Source organism: Histoplasma capsulatum, genomic scaffold, assembly GCF_000149585.1.
Source record: "Histoplasma capsulatum NAm1 scaffold_10 genomic scaffold, whole genome shotgun sequence".
NCBI classification, from domain to species: Eukaryota; Fungi; Ascomycota; class Eurotiomycetes; order Onygenales; family Ajellomycetaceae; genus Histoplasma; species Histoplasma mississippiense.
The window spans coordinates 811,834-831,879 of record NW_001813973.1 but is presented as its reverse complement, the minus strand read 5'-3'; the positions used below and the strand labels follow the sequence as shown (position 1 = coordinate 831,879).

Here is a 20,046-nt window from a genome sequence, read left to right as displayed (position 1 = left end):
CCCCGGCTCCATTTTCCTAGAGTGAAGGGGGCATCTGTTCACCTCCCAGGTACCAATCAACTCGCTCGCTCGCCGCCAGCTGCCAGACACAGCCCAACACGACCCTCCGGGTTTGCTGAACTTAAACCTGGCCTTCCACTCGTCAATTATCTTCAGTGGGCCAATCTTCTTCGGTGAGAGGGTGTGTGTGTGTGTGTGTGTGTGTGTGTGTGTGTGTGGTGTGAACTCGCTCGATTTTTGTATTCTTTATTCCTATTCTCGATTTTTCAATTTTCGATTTTTGATTTCTTTTTTTCTATTTTTCAATTTTCTTCTGCTTTTTATTTTTATTTTTTATTTTTATTTTTACCTTTTTCCTTTTTTGATTTCCCCCGATCCTTTCCTTTGTTTTTTATTTTTGCGTAACTGGCCCACGTTCTTTTCCTTGTTCCATGCGATCTGAGACTCTAGGTGACCCAATTCAGTAACCCTCCCGCCTCCCGATCACCTTGAGGGTGGATACCGGGCCAGCATCCCGGCGCTCAAGGGATTGCCCGGCCAAAAGTCATCTTGTCTTGTTGGGGGTTGTTCATTTTGTTCCTGCGCGGGGGGGAGGGGGTGCAACAATAACATCCGCAACACGGAGGAGACGAAAGGGCGACATCGAAACAGAAACAGGCCCAGCGCCAAGCAGGAAAGGTGAATTCCGGAAGGGAGTCAGCCAGCGACTGAGCGAGAAAGACTGGCCTCCATCATACTATTAACTCTTACTCGAAACGCAAGAGGAACTAGAGGGCAGACACAGAGAGAGGAAGACATCAGAGTAGCGCCTGCAACGCTGCCTTTCGGTCCTTCTTTTGGACCGTCCACGAAATCCGACTTCACACTGTCGCACTCGACGGAGGTTGCTGGCGGCTTTAATTGCTGTTGCCCTTTTTTCGTGTGTGGTTTTTTTATTTTGTTTTGTTTTCTCATTTTTCAATTTTCTTTCTTTTCCCCTCCTCCTCTTTCTCTCAAAAGACAGGACAGAGAGACGTAACTCGGTCCCTGCGCAAATCATTCGCGAAAGCTTGAAAAGGGACTCAGGGATTTTTCCCTTTCCGCGAAGTATCAGGTACCTAGTTTCTTCCGCCCGAAAGGCTGCCGCTGGATGGTTGCAGATACATCTGGACCCGCTGTGGTTTCGTCCTGGCGTTGCGATAAGTTATATATGTGCGAGTCTCTCCGTCTTCCCCCTGGCTTGATTGATAAACTACCACCGCGACGGCTTACGCATAAGTTGGAGCTTCTCGTAACTTGTCCCGCGTTTCTCGCCGCTCTCTTTTAATAATACTACAACCCCTCTCCCCTCCCCTCTCCCCCAGCGCCCCGATTCACCCCGATTCACTCGTCCTCCGCGTTGCGCAAGTGTTGTTGTTTGTTGCTTGAGTCACTCTCAAAAGCATAAACAAACATCCACGGTTGGGCTGCCGTCCACCTCTCACCACCACAACAGCCGTTCATTCATATATTATCTACTTACAGCTACCAAAATTCCATACGCTGGTCCCGAGGGGCAGAAAATGTGGCTGAGTGATTAAAAACTGTTTTGTTTCATCTATGAGCTGTATCTGAGCGTTTCATCGTGGCGTTTCAGAAATCCTTTCTTTTATACAGCTTTTTCTTGACCTGTATATAAATAAAATCATATACACACCGCGCCACCTGATCAGCCATCTATCTCAAGCCTCATCTTCAACAACCACAACAACACCAACAACAACGCTGCCTCACTCCCTCGGCCCACAGGACTGCCGTTTTGAGAGCCTGCCACTATACCCATTTCACCTCGCAATGGCAGGCACAATCGCAAGGGTGAACCGCCGCATGCGGGCCTTCTTCCGCAACATCATGACGCTCCTGAAGCGCATGATGACGTTTCCTTCGCAGCTAGGGGAATCATCCGACTCGAGGCAGGATTCATTATCCAATTCCTCCAAACGGCGTCGACGGACGCTGGATGACTTATCGCAAGAGGTCGAGCGCCTGTTCACAGGTCACCTGAACGTGTCCAACCTGCTATCCATGTCGAATAAGATCCGCGCGCAGATCGACATATGCGCCAAGACTAGTCCGGTCTGTATGCTACCGTCGTTCAACCATACCCTACCCACGGGCAAGGAGAGCGGCACATACCTTGCCATGGATCTCGGAGGGTCAACGTTTCGAGTCGCGCTTGTGGAACTTTCGGGAGGTGGGAAGATGAGGATTGTCCGTATGGTCTCGTCGATCATCGACGAGACCGTGAAGTTGCTCGAGGGCAAGGCGTTCTTCGCATGGATGGCGGAGAAGATCGAAGAGATGTTGAGCCGCGGCGAGGAGAAGTATGGCATGGACTCGATGCCACTACCAATAGGACTGTCGTGGTCGTTCCCCATCGACCAGACTTCGATACGTAGTGGGCGTGTCATTGCCATGGGGAAAGGGTTCCGGTGTTCCAACGGAACGGTGGGTGACGACTTGAGCGAGTTGATCACAGAGGCCTGCAGGGAGCGGAATCTTAATGTTCGGATCGACGCGATCGTGAATGATAGCTCTTCCACCCTCCTCTCGCGGGCATACGAGGACTCTTCCACGCGAGTTTCCCTGATATTGGGTACTGGTACCAATGCCGCCATCCACTACCCGGTCCATGCGATAGGGATCGACAAGTTTGGAACCCGACCAGCTGAATGGTTTGCTCAGGCGGATCACGTCATCGTCAACACAGAGCTCAGCATGTTTGGCGGTGGTGGGGTTTTGCCGACCACCAGATGGGATGATATTCTGAACCAGACACATCTGAGGCCTGATTACCAGCCGCTGGAATACATGTGCACAGGCCGATATCTCGGCGAGATCGTTCGCCTCATCATCGTCGAAGCGGTCAAGAAGGGAGGCTTGTTTGGCGGTTCCCTTCCGGAATCTTTGCGATCCCCATACACATTCGACACCAGCATCGCCGCGCACATTCAAGATGACACCAGCCCCTCACTGACTTCTTCATCCGCGTATCTCCAAAAACACCACTCCTTTGTCACTGCGCCCTCTCTGGTGGACCTCCAATTCCTTCAACAAATATGCACTTTCGTCACACGAAGAGCAGCCGCCTATCTTGCCGCATCCATTCATGCGCTGTGGTGTCTGCGAAACTCGAGCGAAGCGGCCACTCTCCCACCAACTCCAGATTCCGTCATATCCTCCTCTTCACCCAATGACAACAGCCATGGCAACGACAATCCGGAGTTGTCAAACGACCTGAACAAGAATCCAACCAACAACACCGCCGCTACAGCCGCTACAGCCACAACCGCCACAACTACTACCACTACCGCCACCGCCACAACAACCAACACCACTATCGCGCCAACAATCGACTACAGCACACAAAATGTCACGATTGCCTGTGATGGCTCCGTCATCAACAAATACCCCGGCTTCTACGATCAGTGCCAACAATACCTCAACGATCTGACGCTAGAACGCGATCCATCATGGCACTCTCGCCCCATTTCCCCACCGCCAGAGTCGGGCGCGACATCACCCTCTCAGAAAGTGATGACCTCAGTAGTAGCGTCGCCATCCATCACGCTCGAGAAAGCGAATGAAAGCGCCCTCTTCGGTGCAGCGGTAGCAGTGGCGGTGGCAGTTTCGGAGCAATAGCGCTTTGATTTTTTTGATTTTTCCAATTCTTTTTTTTTTTTTTTTTTTTTTTTTTTTTGATGGTTTTTGATTTTATATTGCCTTCATTGTTGTTGTTATTATATTATTTATTTGTTCGTTTGTTCTATTAATTAGAAGGTCTTGTCGCTTTTTTTTTTTGACTGGAGAGGAATAGGAAGAGATCAGAATACCCTTGCAACGTCGTATACTACACACACGCGCACATACACAATACGCATCCGCACATAGTTATCATAGTTATACATACCTACATACTATTCCCCCTTTCATTTTTCCCATTTTAGCGCTTGGGGGTGGGGGTGGGGGGGGGCCTGGAGGGGGAAGATAAATAAAAAAATAACCTACCTCTGAAACTGTTAACGTAATCAAACCACCTAACGCTCGTTTCCACCCAACGCTCGCCTTTGTAAATCAATTACAGTCAACTTCAAATGTTAATATCTCAATGAATATTCATTATTTTAAATTTTTAATTTGTAATTTATAAATATCAAGATTTATATTATAATATAATTCAAAATTATTATAATATAGTTAAAATTAATTAAAATATAGATTCAATTATAAAATAAAATACAGTGAAATAAAATATATAATATTTGATTATAAATTAAGAAATATATATTATATATTATTAAAAATTATAATTCTTATATAAATATATTATAACTTAATAAATATTAAATTATTTTATATAAAAATTCTATATTTTAATTTTTAAGAATTTTTTTTATTTTTTTATTATAATTTTTTTTATAAATTACAAGTAAAATATTGAAAATTCTTGAAATTTTAAATTTTAAAAAATAATTTATTAAATATAAATATATTTAAATAATTTAATATAATAATTTATTTAAATTACATTTTCAAAGTATAAATAATACACAGTTATTACAAAAATAATATTTTAAAATATATATTATTATATAAAATTCTAAATGAATAAATAATAAATAAGAATTTTTAAATAAAATTTTATATTCTATTATTATTATTATTATTTATTATACTCCGCCTTCATCCAATGGATATGCGGTTCTGCTACCATATGTCTAGCTAGGAAAACCCCACTGCGCCTTGGCGCAGGGGGGTGAAAAACCTTGCGCACAGTGGTGTTAACTATCCTGTTCATCTGCAGGGTACCGGGCAAGTCAGCTAGAGCTGTTCCTTGTAATGGGAGCGGGAACAAAGGAAAAGGAATTAGAGAAAGTATAGTAACAAAAGAAAGGAAGAAGGGAGGGACAGATAGTAGGCGCTGTTAGGATAGAAGGGAGTGACAGGAGGGGGTAGAGGGGATTGACAGAAGGGGTAGATAGAGGAGATTATACGGCAGGGTGAGGAGATGATGAGGGGATGAAAATGAGGTGGTGCAAATGAGGTGGAGAGAGGCGAGGGGATGGGGAGGAGAGGGAGGAGAGGGAGGGGCTAAGTAGTCAGGGGAGTGAGTGCATGTGGGATTCAGGGGATTCTGGGGGTCCAAGGCAGCTCAGGGCCTTATGGTACATAGTGTGTCAGCTCGCGTGCTAATGTGAACTGGCCTAGAATCCCGCTCTCCATCCACCAGTTTGACAAGAGATGCAGGCCTTCCTTGGTGTCTAGCAGCATCCTCTTGTCTAGCCTGCCATTTCTTATAAGGCCCTGACGCTGCTGCTCCCAGCGTTCGCAGTGTATCAGAACATGTTCGACTGTTTCCCATTCATACCGACAGGGGCACTGTGGGGTGGGGAATTCAGGTACCTTACACCGGTTTAGGAAAGCTGCCAGTCCGGTTTTCCCTGACCTCAATTGGATGATGATAGTGCTGCGAGCCTTGCGCAGGCCGGTGTGCCACTTCAGAATTTTCTTGTCTGGGGGCCGGCCATGCCGCTCCCCCCAGGGGGGCTCACGTCTTTTCCACCTCTGCACCCACCTCCAGAGCTGCTCGCGCTTCAGCCAGTGATTATATGAGGCTTGGTCCAGGTTGGCTCGTTGTTCCGGTGTCATCTCTGCTGTGGCTCTCTCCTTAGCACCCTGAATCCATTGCTGTTCCCAGTCCACTGGCAGGGCTGCCGGGTGAACCACAGCTCCCATGTGTCTCTGTGCCCCCCTTGTCACCCCCCGGTGCCGAAGCCTGGTCCTTATGGCCGCACACGCATTCTCAATTTGTTGCGCCATTCCTGAGGCCTTCATCCTGTTGACCGCCTTTGCCACTAGCCCATCCAGGTGGATGTCTAAGGGTACTGTGTGGGTTTCCGCTTCCAGTGTGCTTGTTGGGGTTCTTTTGTATGCCCCTGCCACTATTCTGAGGCAGGAGTTCTGCACTGTGGTCAGCTTGAGGGCCAGTCCTGACTTAGCTGGACCCGTGCCCCCCTGCCCCTGTGGCTGGTGCCATGCTATTGCTCCATAGGTCAGGGCCGGCCTGATGACCATGTTATACACCATTCTCGCTTGTCGTAGTGGGAGCCCCCATGTGGATTGGGTGGTTTGGGACAGTGCTCTGACTTGAGTCTTCATCTTGCCTGCCACCGCGTCCAGGTGGCCCTTCCATCTCAGCCTAGAGTCTAACCATACACCCAATACCCTCATCACCTGTTTCGGTTGTATAGTTTGTCCTGGCAGTCTCAGCTCAGCCTGTAGGTTGAATTGGTTGCGCGCCCGTGTGAAGTGCATTAGCTCATACTTCTGGGGGGCAAAGACCGCCCCGTGCCGTGCTGCCCACTCCTCGCATGCCCGATGCATGCGCAGGAGCTCCCTGCAGTTGTCCTCAGTGGACTGGCCATAGGCCATCACGTTGACATCGTCTACAAAGGCTATGCACACCACCGGGCGCCCCGGTCTTGAGCAGATGCGCACCAGTTCCTCATTGTAGAATAGGAATAGTATAGGTGATAGGGGTGACCCCTGCGGGATGCCTGCTGGGATGTCAAAGGTGTCTGATTCCTGGCCCTCAAAGGCAATTGTGGATTTCCTGTTGGTCATGAAGGACGCAACCCATCCCACCAGGTCCCTGGGGATGCCCAGTCGCCGGAGGATGTGAACCATTCGCTCCCGCAGCACCTTGTCATAGGCCCCTGTCATGTCTAGGGAGAGTACCGATGCCACCTGTCCTGGGTGCCGCCACACTGTCCTTATCTGGGCTAGAAGTTGTGCTATGGCTGTTTCAGTGGACCTGCCCCTTCTTGCCCCCATTTGCTGTGAGGGTAGCAGGTTGTGGTCCTCCGCGATCTTCCGCAGGCGTTTTGCAGTTGCTGCCTCCACAATCTTCCCTATTGTGTCCAGCAAGGCAATGGGTCTCCACGCTCCTGCAGTCTGGTAGTCAGCCTTCCCTGGCTTGCGCAAGGCCACTGTCTTGGCTTCCTTAAACGTGTCTGGGTAAGTCTCCCAATGCCAGCATGCATTGGTGAGAGCTGTTATGGCCTCCACAAATGTTCTGCCCAGCATCTTAAGGAACTCGTTGGTGATCCCACTCCTCCCTGGTGCCTTCCTGTTTGGCAGTCTCTGGATCAGGCTTTCCATGTCCTCCACACTGATGGTGTCATTTGACGCTTCCCTTTCAGCTTGCAGCAGCTCCATATTGGTGTCACTTAAGTCGGCGGGCTCTGGCTGTGGGAAGAACCGTTGTCGTAATGCCTCAGCCTTCCCCTCAAAAGAGGTTTCTACCGTCGCGTCAGCCCCTTCCCCTGTTCTCAGGGGGGGGACAGTAGGTGCCTGTGGGGGCAGATGGCTTCTTTCCTTGCTCCATTTTGCTAGTCCCCACATCAATCTGGGGTCATCACGGGTCCTGTCAACCAGATCTCTGAAGTTTGCTGTCTTAGCCAAGTGGATTTCTCTGTTGCGCTTGCAGCGTGCCCTGAGCCGCTCCATTTCTGGGAGCTGGGACCTCCTAGCCTGCTTGTACTCCTCCACTGCCTTGGCCACCCTCGGTGACCACCATGTCTTGGATTTTAACCCAGCCTTACTTACGGTGGCGTGTTTGTCCGCTAATGTCCCTACAAATCCTACCAGGTAGTCTGCATACTCCTTGACTGCTTGCCTGGAGTCCAGGCTTTGTGGCACATATAGCTTTTGGCAGTCCCTTGCTACCTCCTCAGGCTCCGCATTCTTCATGTTTCGTCTCTCAGCCTCCTTTGGGATGGGTGTGAGTTCCAGTGTTGTTTCCATGGGCTTATGGTCAGATCCTTTGCATGCCTCCTCCGCTATTGCACACCTCCTGAGCTTGTCGTGCAGGAGTGGTGATAGAAAGGTGAGGTCTATAGTCGTCCCTGGGCTGCCTCTGTCCTGCCATGTGGTAGCCCCTACAGGTGTGGCAAGCTGGAGACCCAGCCTATCCACCTGTGCTATTAGCTGCCATGCCATGCGGAAGTTTCTCTCCACTCTCACCCCTCCCCACCTCTCATGGTGGACATTAAGATCTCCTAATATGACCAGCTCTGCATCTGTGCCCATTCCGGCTACCTCCTGCAGCTGGCCTATGGGGGATTCCTCCGGTTCACTGCTGTAGCCCCCTGGAGGAGGTGCATACACATTGACTATTTGCACCTTACCCAGGTCGGTGGTGATTGTCAGCACTGCAATGTATTCTGAGTGGTAGTGGCATTCCCATGTGTGTTCCACGAGCCTTTTGTTGACCAGAAAGCATACTCTTGGATGTGTTTCCGGGTGATATGCTGGCCAGAAGCCGCAGCTTCTGGGGCAGTGTGTTGCTAGCATGTGGGGATTCCGGCTGGGCTCTTGTACTGCAATTACGTCGTATTTGTCTTCTGTTGCAGGGTCTGCCAATAACGCACCCATAACTCTCGCAGAGTTGTGCACGTTATATTGTAGGAGGTTTAGTGTGTCCCTCATTGTTGCGTGGGGGCTGGGGTCTGCGTGTAGTCCATTAGGTCCTCCTGTAGCTGAGACCCAGGTTGTGAGCTCTGTGGTGCTATAAAGGCACTTAGAGCTCCTCTCTGGGCTTCGCCTGCTTGCAGAATCCCCTTGGGTCGGCCTGGTCCTCTTCTTTGGCCCTCTGGTTCCCCAGTGGGTAACCTTTTATTTCCTCTGGTTTGCACCACCTGCCACCCATCTTGTGCTTTTGGCTCCATAAACCTACGGGGTCTTTCCATGTATGCTGTACGGGCCCTGCTTGATGCCCTCTCCCTCTCAGGGCACTTAGAGACCCAGGCTGGGTGTGTTCCCCTACAATTTGCGCACCTCGGTTGTTCCCCAGCTTTTCGTGCTGGGCATTCCTTGTCGTCATGTTCTTTTGCCGCGCAGAACCCGCACCTTTTGGCCTGCCTGCAGAATCTGGCCGTATGCCCATACTCATGGCAGTTAAAGCACCGGGTGACCTGCGCTTCCCGGTGGAAGATTTCAACGTCACAAAATATGCTGTCTATTATCAATCCATTGTCTACTAGTAGGTTGGCTTGCTGAGGCGAGGTGACGCTGAGTACAAGAGACCCAACCTTTGCCTGCAAGCTGGCATTCCGTCGTAGAGACAGTCTCTCAATTTGTACCCCTCTTCGGAGTCCTTCATTCTGTGCGTAAATTGCCTTGATGGCTTGCTGTTCCTCCTTCCAGTTGGTGTTGCCCATTGGGACTCCCTTAACCATGACTGGGTACAGGGTGTGCTTTGCCTTCGCCTTTTGTCCCAAGACTTCCAGCCATGTGCTGCTCTTAGTCAAGGCCTCCCTGGTCTCCCTCGCGTCGGTTGTCAGGATGATGTCTCCACTGGGGAGACATCTTGCTGCAAGCACCTTTCCCTTTGTCACATCCATAATTCTGGTGTTGACGGCTGCCACAATCGCTGGGGGGGTGGCCTCCTCAGCTGGGAGGGCTTCGCAGTCCCGGCGTAGGACAGTAATCTCGCGGAGGGTTCAGTTAGGCACTGGTTTTTCTGGAATTCCCTGTCCTGCGACCTTGGCCCATGATGACAGTTTGGCTTCTTTCACTCCTTCGGGTTGGCGTTGTACACGTGTCGCCACGGTCGCGTCTTCCACCTTGGCCAGCATCACCTCCCCCAGTTTGACCTTCAACTCCCTCACCAACCTGGCTGCCTCCTCCACTACCTCCTTCCCTTTGCCGTTGATGGCAGGATCTTCGCTCCCATTGCAAAGAACATTGCTCAACTGTGTCAATATTGCTCCACATGTGGTGGGCTGCTGCCTCTTGTCAGAGTTTTCTTCTCGCGGGCGTCCGTCAGCGCGTCCCACGATTTCCTCCATCACAACCATGGCACCAGCACCACCTCAACTGGGGATTGCTGGGTGTCGTGAGATTCCCTGCGATCAGGGCTATCGTTCGCTATCGTTTTCAGTGTATTTATATAAAAGTAAAGACCTTCAGTATCTCAGTAGTATTTTGATGATTTTTTATATTCTATTAAAAATATTTAAAATCTATAAAATATTTAATTTTAATATAGAAATAATAAATATTTATAAATATATTTATAAATATAGACTGTGTATTTTATTTTAAAATAATATTTTAAAAAGTTTAATAAATTAATAATTCTATACTTTTTTCTTATAATAATATAATATAATATAATATATATCTATAAATTATTGTTCTCTTTTTTAGAATAGTTTTGAAAGAATATTCATTGAGATATTAACATTTGAAGTTGATTGTAATTGATTTATAAAAGCGAGCGTTGCAAGCTGGGCCATTAGACCCTCTTTAACATACGCAGAAATAGTGAAGGCTGGAGGGGCTTAAAATCAGAAAACTACCTCGCGCGAGACAATGTTCATTTGTGCTATGAAATCACTCTTGCGAAGACTGATGATCTGAGCGTACATTCTCGGGGAGAGTTCCTGGAGTTACAGTTCCTGGGTCAGATCATCAAGCTGTTCCGGCTCTAAGAAGTACTTTATAGGCTCCTAGACGCGGTTTTTACGGTACTAAAACACAAAACGATCACACGATTTTCATGGCGAATCCATTGCGGGGGATCATATTCTGGAGGTATTCTGAAGTTGACATAGCCACATGCAATCCAAATGATAATAATTCATTCTTTATCTTAAACAAAACATCAACACATTATTTCTGCCTCCTTGGCCGCTTCAAGACATGCGACTGTTGGGTGAAGGAAGTATTGGGTGTAGCTTCTGCTGAGGCTACAAAGCTTGTCTGGCTTAGTTGGCCGTCATCCTCCAAAAAGCATGGGGTGTTTGATTGAGAGAGTCTAAGTTCTGACTGAGGAACATCAAAATTTACTCCAGGAGGGATCGCATCAATAGCCGAGTGGATCCTTTTCAGATGATCCGGCGCCCACTTGTCATAAACGTTCCTCGTAAAAGTGTAAGCAGTCCACTTCTCTCTGCCGTCCAGTTCCGTAAAGTCAAATGTTCTGATAGGGTGACGGTAGAAGGAAGTCTTGCTTCCCTCAACGACCGGATAATGGCCGTAGATTCTCACTGTCCTGTTGTCGTGTGAGATCGAGAAAGCCAAGATCTCGCGATTGACCTCATCTTCGCGTCCTACAAGTTTAAACAGCTCAATGACGCCCCTCACGGCAAGGGTCATGCTGTGTGCGTTCTGCCGGTCGGCGATGTCGAGCGCGGCGGTGCCTTTCACCTCACTGGTCAAGAAGGGGAAGTACATGTAGAAGGTGGCCAGGAAGAACGAGCTGTAGGTATCCGGGTCGTAGCCGAGGAACGGTTCGAATTTCTTCAGCTGGTCTTCCGTGAACGCAGAACGGCCGAACCCGGCCGCATAATCCGGCTGCGGACGCGGTCCACAGAAGGCAATGGAGGAGCTCCACTGTTCATTGACGCTTTCAACTAGGTGTTTAAGATTCTTGGCCCCGTCAACGGCGAGAGATTCTGCCGAAGGTATAATTAATCGGGATATATCTTGGATAACTCTTGACTCATTCTTTCCTTGTAGCCTTTGACAAAACTCGTCAAAGGTATCGTCTCGAAATAGCGTGTGTTTGGGAACAGGTTGATCGGTTTCCACTAAATCCTTACAAATCCGCTTGCTCTTATCGGTTATTCCTAGCTCTGACTTGCGCATGAAGCTGCCTTTAGTAGCGAGGAGAGTTTCATAAGTAGCGAGGAGAGTTTCATAAGTAGCGCTTCTGTATTTGGCATTCTTTTCGTCCCTTGACTCTTGATCAGTGGGTGTGTTGGAGCCTGTAGCAAGACTCGACGTCGAGTTTTTGCGCCGAAGGGAAGCCGATGATTTTTTTCTCGCGAGAACGTGGCTCATATCTTCAGTCTGTCCAGGCTGGGCTTCAAAATATTCTTCGGGCCAGCGAATGGCCTTGCACCAATACCCAATCAGGTCAGCTTTCTTCCAGTTGTTAGCTGAGCTATGGATAGACAACCGTAGTCGTTTTGGAACGGGGGGGGCTTGATCTTCACAGGGTCGTTTGTGATTTGGCTTCGTATTCTGTTCTCGGACGTGGGTTTGGGTGTGGGTGTGGGTGGGAGAGTCCTGCTGCGTTAAATCAGTATCATATCACTCAGTCATATCGAAGAAGTGCGCATACAGATACAGGGGCGGTTTTTCTGCTTAGGCGCGCGCTCCTCCGGTAGGATTTCGGTTGTTGTTCTTGTTGCTCTCTCTTGACTCGCTTAACTTGTTTCCCTTTAATAAATCAGCCTGGAATACGGTAAAGAAGATCTGGATATTACCTCTGCCTTCGGGAGCCTGGCGTTTGCGGGCGAGTTTCGGTGTTTGGCACTCAGTTTTATCGGTTCCGGGAATCATTTGATGACGAGCCATTGTGGGATAGGAAATGGGGAAGCGTGGTGAATGCATCAGGCGCTTCTATGGGAAATGATTGCTGCTGAGGGCCAATCGTTGGCCGCTGGAAGCCAAGCAGCAAAACATGTTGGGTGGTAGCGGCCTGAGCCCTGAATAGGTATATTCTACTTTTTAGCACAGCAAGGCCGGTGGGAGCGCTAGTTGGGCCGTGATGCGAACTAAAATTAGCAATGCTGCCTAGAGTTGTTACTTTGTTGCTCTTCCCAGGCAAAAGGGTCATTGGCGTATGGCATCTATCATAACGATTACGTAAATCTTGCCCCTACATCCTAGGAGATACTGATTTGTCAAGCTAGTCCAGAATGAGACGTGCCAAGCATGCAACATACTGCGGGTGGCTGTCTTCCATACAAAAGCCATAACTTTTCCCAAGTATTTCCAACCAACTTCCAAACAGTTCTACACTTCTACCCAAATCTTGGTCCTAACATGTCATCAACACCTGGAAAACGCACATTTTCAATTGATGATGCAGTGGCCAAAGTTTTAAACTCGGCCAAAACAATAAAACTGCGGGAAAGCGTAAAGCCCCACGAAGCCAAACGTGTTCGCGAAGCGTTTACCTTGCTTGCCGACCACCGACTGCCATCCAACAGTACCAAGACAGAGCGAGAGGCGGGATAATTACCGGCGATTCTTGAAACAAGTTAACGACCATGATCGCGGTCCCCAGTTTGTGGTAATTTGCGCCGTCGGCCTTGGGCAGTCAGCAATCGCCTCAATGAGAGAGGTTGCTCGTCTCAACCTACCCGAGGAAATCAAGAAACGCGCAAACGCCTTGACAGACCCAACCATCGACAAAATTGCTGCAGAATATCGTAGGTTATGTCTACCATGGTGATACCTAGGTTCTAACTATGCTAGTATCGCCGAATGTGAACCCCTCTTCATATATCGAGACCTGTGTACCTCAGCAAACTGGACTTTCTCAGCCTTCTCAATCGCATCGCCCAGCCCTGCCACCGTCAGACGCTGACGGTACGCTCCCGGAGAGACCCGAGCAGCAACTCCCAGGGTATCAAACTGGTATGCAATTCTTTGAGGTTGTACAAGAACTTGGAAGCTGACTTATGTCAGGCTTGTTTTCAGGACGGGTCTTCGAACTCACACTTCACGACGTTCAGGCCATTCTCATGTCAGGTCAAGCGGGAAGTAAAGTGTGGTTGACGGAAACGTATGATAATCAGTCGTTGCCATTCATAGCGATAAATATTTCACAGGAGATGTGTAACTATTTCAGCACACAGCGCCACCAGGTGGCATAAACCCAACCTTATCTCATTCACTTCTTTATGATATATTTTATTTTTATATTGCCAATGGTCCGGTAATGCCATCCAGCGTCCCAAGGTACAATCACCAAATTTCTAATGTTCTCATCATCATCACCGGATCCTACCATGCCGATAAAAATATTTCCCCAACTGTTGTCTGATTTTTGGTGAACTTTAAGAGCGCCACCCGTATTGGAGATATCAACGACGACGGCAAGAGTGTTTGGAGGCGGGGAGGTTTGATATATGGTTTCAGTTTGAGGGCCATGCTCGATTTGGCATTCGCTGTCACCTAACTACTCCGGCATATTAGGATACATTCACACCGGAAGAGTGAAGAAGTGCATACCTCTTTCTTGCATATCTCTGCAAGTTCTCCATCTGTTGATGACTTTGATGCCCTAATCGTGCGCAGCATATTGAAGGTACTTGCACCGAGATATCTAGCGCCGCAGAGGTGACAGGCTGAGAAGTTGCCCGAACTTCAGAGTTTCGTCGCAAAGGATAAGGTGCGAAAGGGGGTCGATTCGCAAGGGAAACAGTGTTTAGATGCGTATGGCTGACTATTAGCTAAAAAATTTCGGGTGGTTCTGTCAAAAGACAGTCAGCATATGCAATCACGGCATCATTAGGGGAGTAAAAATTCACAAATACCCATGTTAACAAAAACTTTTCCTTCCGTAAGAAGTAAAATACTGTTAGAGGGGAAAAGGTTTTGGAATATTGCCGCAATAGTGCCATATGATCTTGGGTAGCAAGGTGGGCAAGGCCACGGAGCAAAATTTTTCCGATAGATGCATGAAGTAAGCAGGTGGGGTTAAACCGATGACCTCACCAAACTTCCTCAACAACTTGCGATCCGCCGCACCAATTTCAAACGTCCATTTCGAGTACTGGGATTTGCAACACGGTTGTCGCTTTGCCATGCTGAGCCTCTTTCTCCGATAGTCACCGACCTTCATCACCAGAAAACTGGCACTTAATTGCCATAACTATGTTTCGTAGGGAAAGTCTAGCATCTGCTCAAAAGCTAGTCATCTCTATGCTACACGACAGAGGAGATAACAAGCTAGATATGCCAACTAGGTTTGAGATCCTCTAAATCTACATGACTTGTCAAAATCCATGGAACAGAAGAGTGACAGATTAATGGCGGAAGCTTACATTTCGTCGACCTTTTCAACCTTTGGCACGCTGATAAGCGCTGGGTTTTGGACCTCGTCATGACAAGCCATCCAACTAGGGTCAACTGGGTCCGAGACAGCAGGTCACAAAAAGCCTCGTTGGCGATTATCTGTAAGCTAATATGACAATATGTAAGTTTGCCAAGACGAGTCTGAGCAGCTATGGAATGTCTGTTCGTTGCCTCAGTATTCATGAACATAGAATGAATTCTGGGATTCCCCGCAGACCATGGATGCAGTCATTCAGGAATGAAACAAGGGGTTCATGAATCTCGAGCCGGATTGGGTACTCGGATGCGGGAAATAACTGCGTGAAGAGAAGGATTTTCAAGGGACATGGGAGAATCAGTTTTGAACTTCCTTGATCTAGAAGTGTTCAGCTCTGTTGGCGCGGAATGCTGCCAGAGCAGAGACGGTGCGTCACATCGACTGCATTGGGGATCTCCGATTAGGCAAGCTGGAAAACTGCCTGCGATGCAGAGGTTAGCCTAACACGACTCAAATTGCCAAACAAAACGGGATTGAAAAAGCGGCACGTCACGTGGCGCTGCTTGGTTCACGAGCACGGGTAAAGGCTACAAGATTCCGAGCTTACTTACCAGGTTTTCCAACATATTTCCAAAGGAAAACTTATATTTTTCAATGAAATTCCAATCACATTCCATTCGAAGTACACAAAACTGTGATGGAAACCAGGGGAACTTTCACCCGGCGAGCGGTGCTTTGATCCACATCACCCGGATTTACAAATCTAAAGCATAGGGAATAATGCAAGTTAAGATTTTTTGGCTGATTGTTTGCAGCCGGACGCGCACAGCTTCAATCCGTTGTCATAGCTTGCAGCGCCTTACACGGCAACGACAACACATACATCTTTTCTCAATTTATCGTCTAATGTCATACATCCAGAGACAGTGAACCGTGGAGCTCACGATGAGATTCTTGTATCCAAACCATGGGTCTAGATGGGTACAGATTCGCTACACAGAGCAGAAGACGGCAAGCTTTCCCCAACAGTCTCTTGGATCGACATCGTGTCGACATGGTCGAGACCATACACTACGGCACAGTTTCATGCATCCCTAGAATGGGAGAGCAACGGTCATCTCCTCCCGTATCCATGTTGTCGAGCGAAAGGGGAAGATGAGAAAAGGAATAGGTGCCAGGGGTGCAGACAGAATGGCATATAAGGAGGCACAGTTTCCCCCGAAATCCTGAGGCAATGAACAGACATTCAAGACACTCACAGACCTCACCAAGCCAGTTCCCCAGACCCAGTTTCCAAGACTTCTTTATCCATCAACTATCACAATGCCTCAAGCAATGAAGCTCAACGACAAGGCCCCTGCCAATACTCCGCCGGCCCAAACGCCTCCATGCAACCCCATCGATGAAAGTCCCCAGCAGAGCGTGACAACAGGAGATGGGTATCAGCATTTCGATGCGAAAGAACTCGTAGAAGCTCTTCGCGAAGCCAGGGCGGATTCCACCACCTCCAAATCCAATCCCTCGGAAGACACTGCAGGTGGGTGTGCCAGCCCTAAGCAAGATGGTAAAAAGATTGTTCAGGAACAAGGTAATTGATATCTCAACTGGAAACTGGGAGCATATGCTGACATGTGTTCAGAGACTGTGTTGAATAATGCTTCTCAGCTGAAGCCGCAAGGGCAGGAGATATCCTTCTCACGCAACCCCGAATCAGAATCACCCGTGCTTATGGATAAATATATGTCAGACATACCACCCACTTGGATGGAATGTGATCCCATATTTATGGATAACGAGAACGTTGGTTTCGATCCTGCGATGAAAGAATGTTCCGAGATGAGAACACCTAAAGCTAGCAAAGAAAACATGGAGCAGTCAGGCACGCCGGTTGTTGATGCAGCACAGTATGCCTGGGGTGAACGCAAGCCGTCGCCTACCGACGCATTGGCTGATGCGGACAGCTGGGTTGCTAAAGCCCGCAATGAAAGGGGAAAACCGGAGAATTATGTCAGGGCACGCGCAGTTGCCAACCCTACTGACTCTTTCGAGGATCTTGCGGGGAGTTCCCAGGCTCGGAACGCTTGATCCACCGCGGAAGTCTGGCCGACCCGATGCATTCTTGCGTCTCGGTTTTATGCTTGTATAATGGAAAGTTTGATGTTAATGGTCAATCTGGGAGGCCCTCTCGTGTTTGTCTGGCGAGATGTTAACTCCGAGTCGACGTTCCGAGGTGGACTGGGACAGATATTCTATCTTTCTGCTTCACGTTTCTCTGTCGGTAAATTGTATCTGATGATAACGCCGCTTTAATGCTGAATCTCGATGAGTTCGCCTTCTATCAGGCGCAAGATCCGGCTTGGCTGATTTTATACCGTAGCTCAATCAGTGATAGACGCTGGTCAAATTTTGTAAACATCGCTTGAATCGTACGAATCGCGTTTGATTGTCTGTACCTTTGCGTTTTCCGTACAGAACAGTTCGATAAATGAAAGTTAATTATCTTGTAAACCCCATTTCTAGATGCACATCAACAGGAAGCGTGGAAGACGATCCCTAAACCAGTCCCTATTTCATTAGCCAACAAATCCCATACATGGTGCGGCCTATTTGCGGTTGCTCCCAATTTGTCTTGTGGGGGGGAGAGGCAGCGTAGGTCCGAAGGCATATAAAGCCAGCCCTCCTCCCACTTTGCTTCTATCGCTCCATCTTCCCTTTTCTCCTCAGAGGTCATCCCAGCTTTGCAAACTATCCGACGCTACACTTCCATCATGAGTACCCGAACAACTCGAACTCGTAAGATCGAGGAATCAGAGACCGACCCAGTGGACAGTAGAGGCGGCAGTGGTTCAAGTTCTGCCACAGGTGCAACAGAAACTCCCATCATCCTATTGATAACGGGTCGTAACTGACATCTGGACGCAGAAAAGAACGATAGCAGTGACCAAGGAACAACCATGGCCGAGAGGGCCCAGCAGCAGAGCTCTGTTGAGTCTCGGGACAACATCTCCCTGAGCTCTACTGGCTCAACGAGACCAACATCTCCAGTGCAGGCAACACCCATTTGGGAATTGGCAGCTCATGGTTCTGTACGTTGTGAAAAAAGCGCTGCCGGGGAAGCCATCCGTATCATTCTTTCCACAAATCCACTGAACCTCCAACCCTCGAGACCCGTACCGGATTGGACTCGATCAATCCATACAGCTCTTGCAGATAGCCGGCCGATAATGCCTTTTCAGCAAATGTATAAACCTCTTAGTCAGGAAGAGGTGGCCTACATCCGGAAGAGGCTGGAAGAATATACGAGACGGCATATCCATAAATTAGATGGCTTTGACTGTGCAGTAATCCTCGCGGACGCCAGGACCCTATTTTCGTATATTGCGCTCCTGGAGTCGACGATCAAAACCCATCAGGTACAGTTGCAATCCAAACCTAAATTGAAGTTCGTTAACCGACACAGTGATATTAGACCGAGCCACAATCCAAGAGAACCATGCAACCCGCTTGGGCTGCAGGCCAGGAAAACTGTGGAAAGCGGCGGCGACGACATTAGGAATGCGCATGTAGAGAGATTGCTATGGCGAGGAGTACATAGAAGAGCAGCCATCTGGCTATGGGAAAGAGAAGTGTATCCAAATGCTTTTTAGTATCACCACTCATCGAAATCGGGGTGCAAATTTCTGCTTTTTTATGTAGACTTCTGGTGAATTTGTTAAAATACTAGGAACTTATAATTTTCTCTTTCGGAATCTTCAGGTTTCACTTTCTTTCTGAAACAAGGCTGCGCAAGCAGTCCAGATGAACAACTTTTGCCCCACCTTGTGACTCCTAGGCAATGGGTCAACAATTTTCCGGTTAGCCTGCTTTTTGGGATTGCTTACCTCAGCATACTCCAACCTCTTCTCAATATTTTGCCAAGTCCTGGTAATGTACAATCAGAGGCCAAACACGTGCTCATAACATGATTGATATAGAGGTAAGGGTTTGTTTGGGGATCCCCTTTTAAGATCAGTCGACAGAAGAAAAGAGACCAAACATTAGTTTTGCATTTGAACTTCTATACCCACTTTCCCTCATCAGCCGTCTGCCACTAGGTAAATATTTTCTTCCCGTGTCGTCCCGTTGCACGATATGCGTAGAATAACGCAGCCATGCGCAAAAAGGGCGACTGATTGAGTGATATCATCAGCTCCACTGCAAGGGTTACCCCGGATAGCGTCTGCCCATCAGGCTCGTTACCTGGTAGCGCTGTAATTGGTGGGTCTCCAGCAGCTATTCCAGGCACCTGTTGGTTTGAGGAACTGTTTGATCTTTATTGAGATGATCGTTCTCTCAGGGCAGCCTAAAATCGGGTCGGGGCCGGTCTTAAAGGTTGGATCGATAAACAAGATCACAGATGCAGATGTGATTAGCCCTCCAATGCAGTGTGTGCATATTTACGCATACAAAAGAAAGGGGAATGACAATGCGCAGCCAGGTGGAGATTGAATGGTCTCGTAGTTTTGTAACAGGGACCAGGCATTTGCCTGTTTCCGCCAATCCGTGGATGGGGGAACAAAATAGAACTCTTTTCAATTTCTCTCTCAGAATTGATACCATACAACATACATAGGAAGTCACGCTGGACAAAGAAGACGTATGGACCTAAAGAAACAAAAGTAGCCGACACACCGGCTTCGTGAGTACATGAGGGATGGCTCACATCTGCCAGTTGTTGACTCCCTGATCATGCGATGCAAGCATACCAATGTACCACAAAGCAAGCATAGCAGTCAATCGCGGTTTGGTGGCAGTTCCTCCTGTGGTCCAAAGGATTGGTATGAAAGAGCTCCCGTTGTTGATTGACTACCTCAGGCGCCACAGACCATCCTCCCTGGAGTACAAAAAGTATTTGCAGAGCGTAATGTGTACAATCGAAGAGCTATTTTAATATTAGATAACACATTGCAACCTACTCACTCCTCCATCCATCTGTTTCTCTTCCTGCCGGTGGGAGGTATTATGTTGGTCATCCGTGCCGCTCCCTTGTAGTAAATCGTCCAGTTTACAATTCCCAAGTTTAAAGAAAGTTTCTGCAGGAGGAGCCACCGGGGAGTCGATGATAAACCGATATCAACCGTAATAGGAGTAAGATGCAGATTTGCAAGCTGAGGTGCAAGGGGCTGGAAGCC

At 48.3% G+C, this 20,046-nt stretch overlaps 4 protein-coding genes across 4 annotated transcripts; 2 read left to right on the top strand and 2 right to left on the bottom strand.

Annotated features, from left to right (window-relative positions):
- Nucleotides 1-1,812: 1,812 nt before the first annotated feature.
- Nucleotides 1,813-3,660, top strand: HCAG_08145 (conserved hypothetical protein; the record flags this gene model as incomplete). The annotated part of the gene is made up of 1 exon (XM_001536986.1): nt 1,813-3,660. One exon carries the CDS (start codon nt 1,813-1,815, stop codon nt 3,658-3,660), a length of 1,848 nt encoding a protein of 615 aa, XP_001537036.1.
- Nucleotides 3,661-5,178: 1,518 nt separating this feature from the next.
- Nucleotides 5,179-9,878, bottom strand: HCAG_08144 (predicted protein; the record flags this gene model as incomplete). Its single annotated transcript, XM_001536985.1, has 5 exons — nt 5,179-8,192; nt 8,451-8,587; nt 8,857-8,940; nt 8,968-9,509; nt 9,660-9,878. 5 exons carry the CDS (start codon nt 9,876-9,878, stop codon nt 5,179-5,181), a joined length of 3,996 nt encoding a protein of 1,331 aa, XP_001537035.1.
- An 817-nt stretch (nt 9,879-10,695) lies between these two features.
- Nucleotides 10,696-12,387, bottom strand: HCAG_08143 (conserved hypothetical protein; the record flags this gene model as incomplete). Its single annotated transcript, XM_001536984.1, has 3 exons — nt 10,696-12,099; nt 12,152-12,240; nt 12,297-12,387. The coding sequence occupies 3 exons, from the start codon at nt 12,385-12,387 to the stop codon at nt 10,696-10,698; spliced, it is 1,584 nt and encodes a 527-aa protein (XP_001537034.1).
- Nucleotides 12,388-16,198: 3,811 nt separating this feature from the next.
- HCAG_08142 (predicted protein) lies at nt 16,199-16,960 on the top strand (the record flags this gene model as incomplete). The annotated part of the gene is made up of 2 exons (XM_001536983.1): nt 16,199-16,463; nt 16,515-16,960. The coding sequence occupies 2 exons, from the start codon at nt 16,199-16,201 to the stop codon at nt 16,958-16,960; spliced, it is 711 nt and encodes a 236-aa protein (XP_001537033.1).
- Between the last annotated feature and the right edge of the window lie 3,086 nt (nt 16,961-20,046).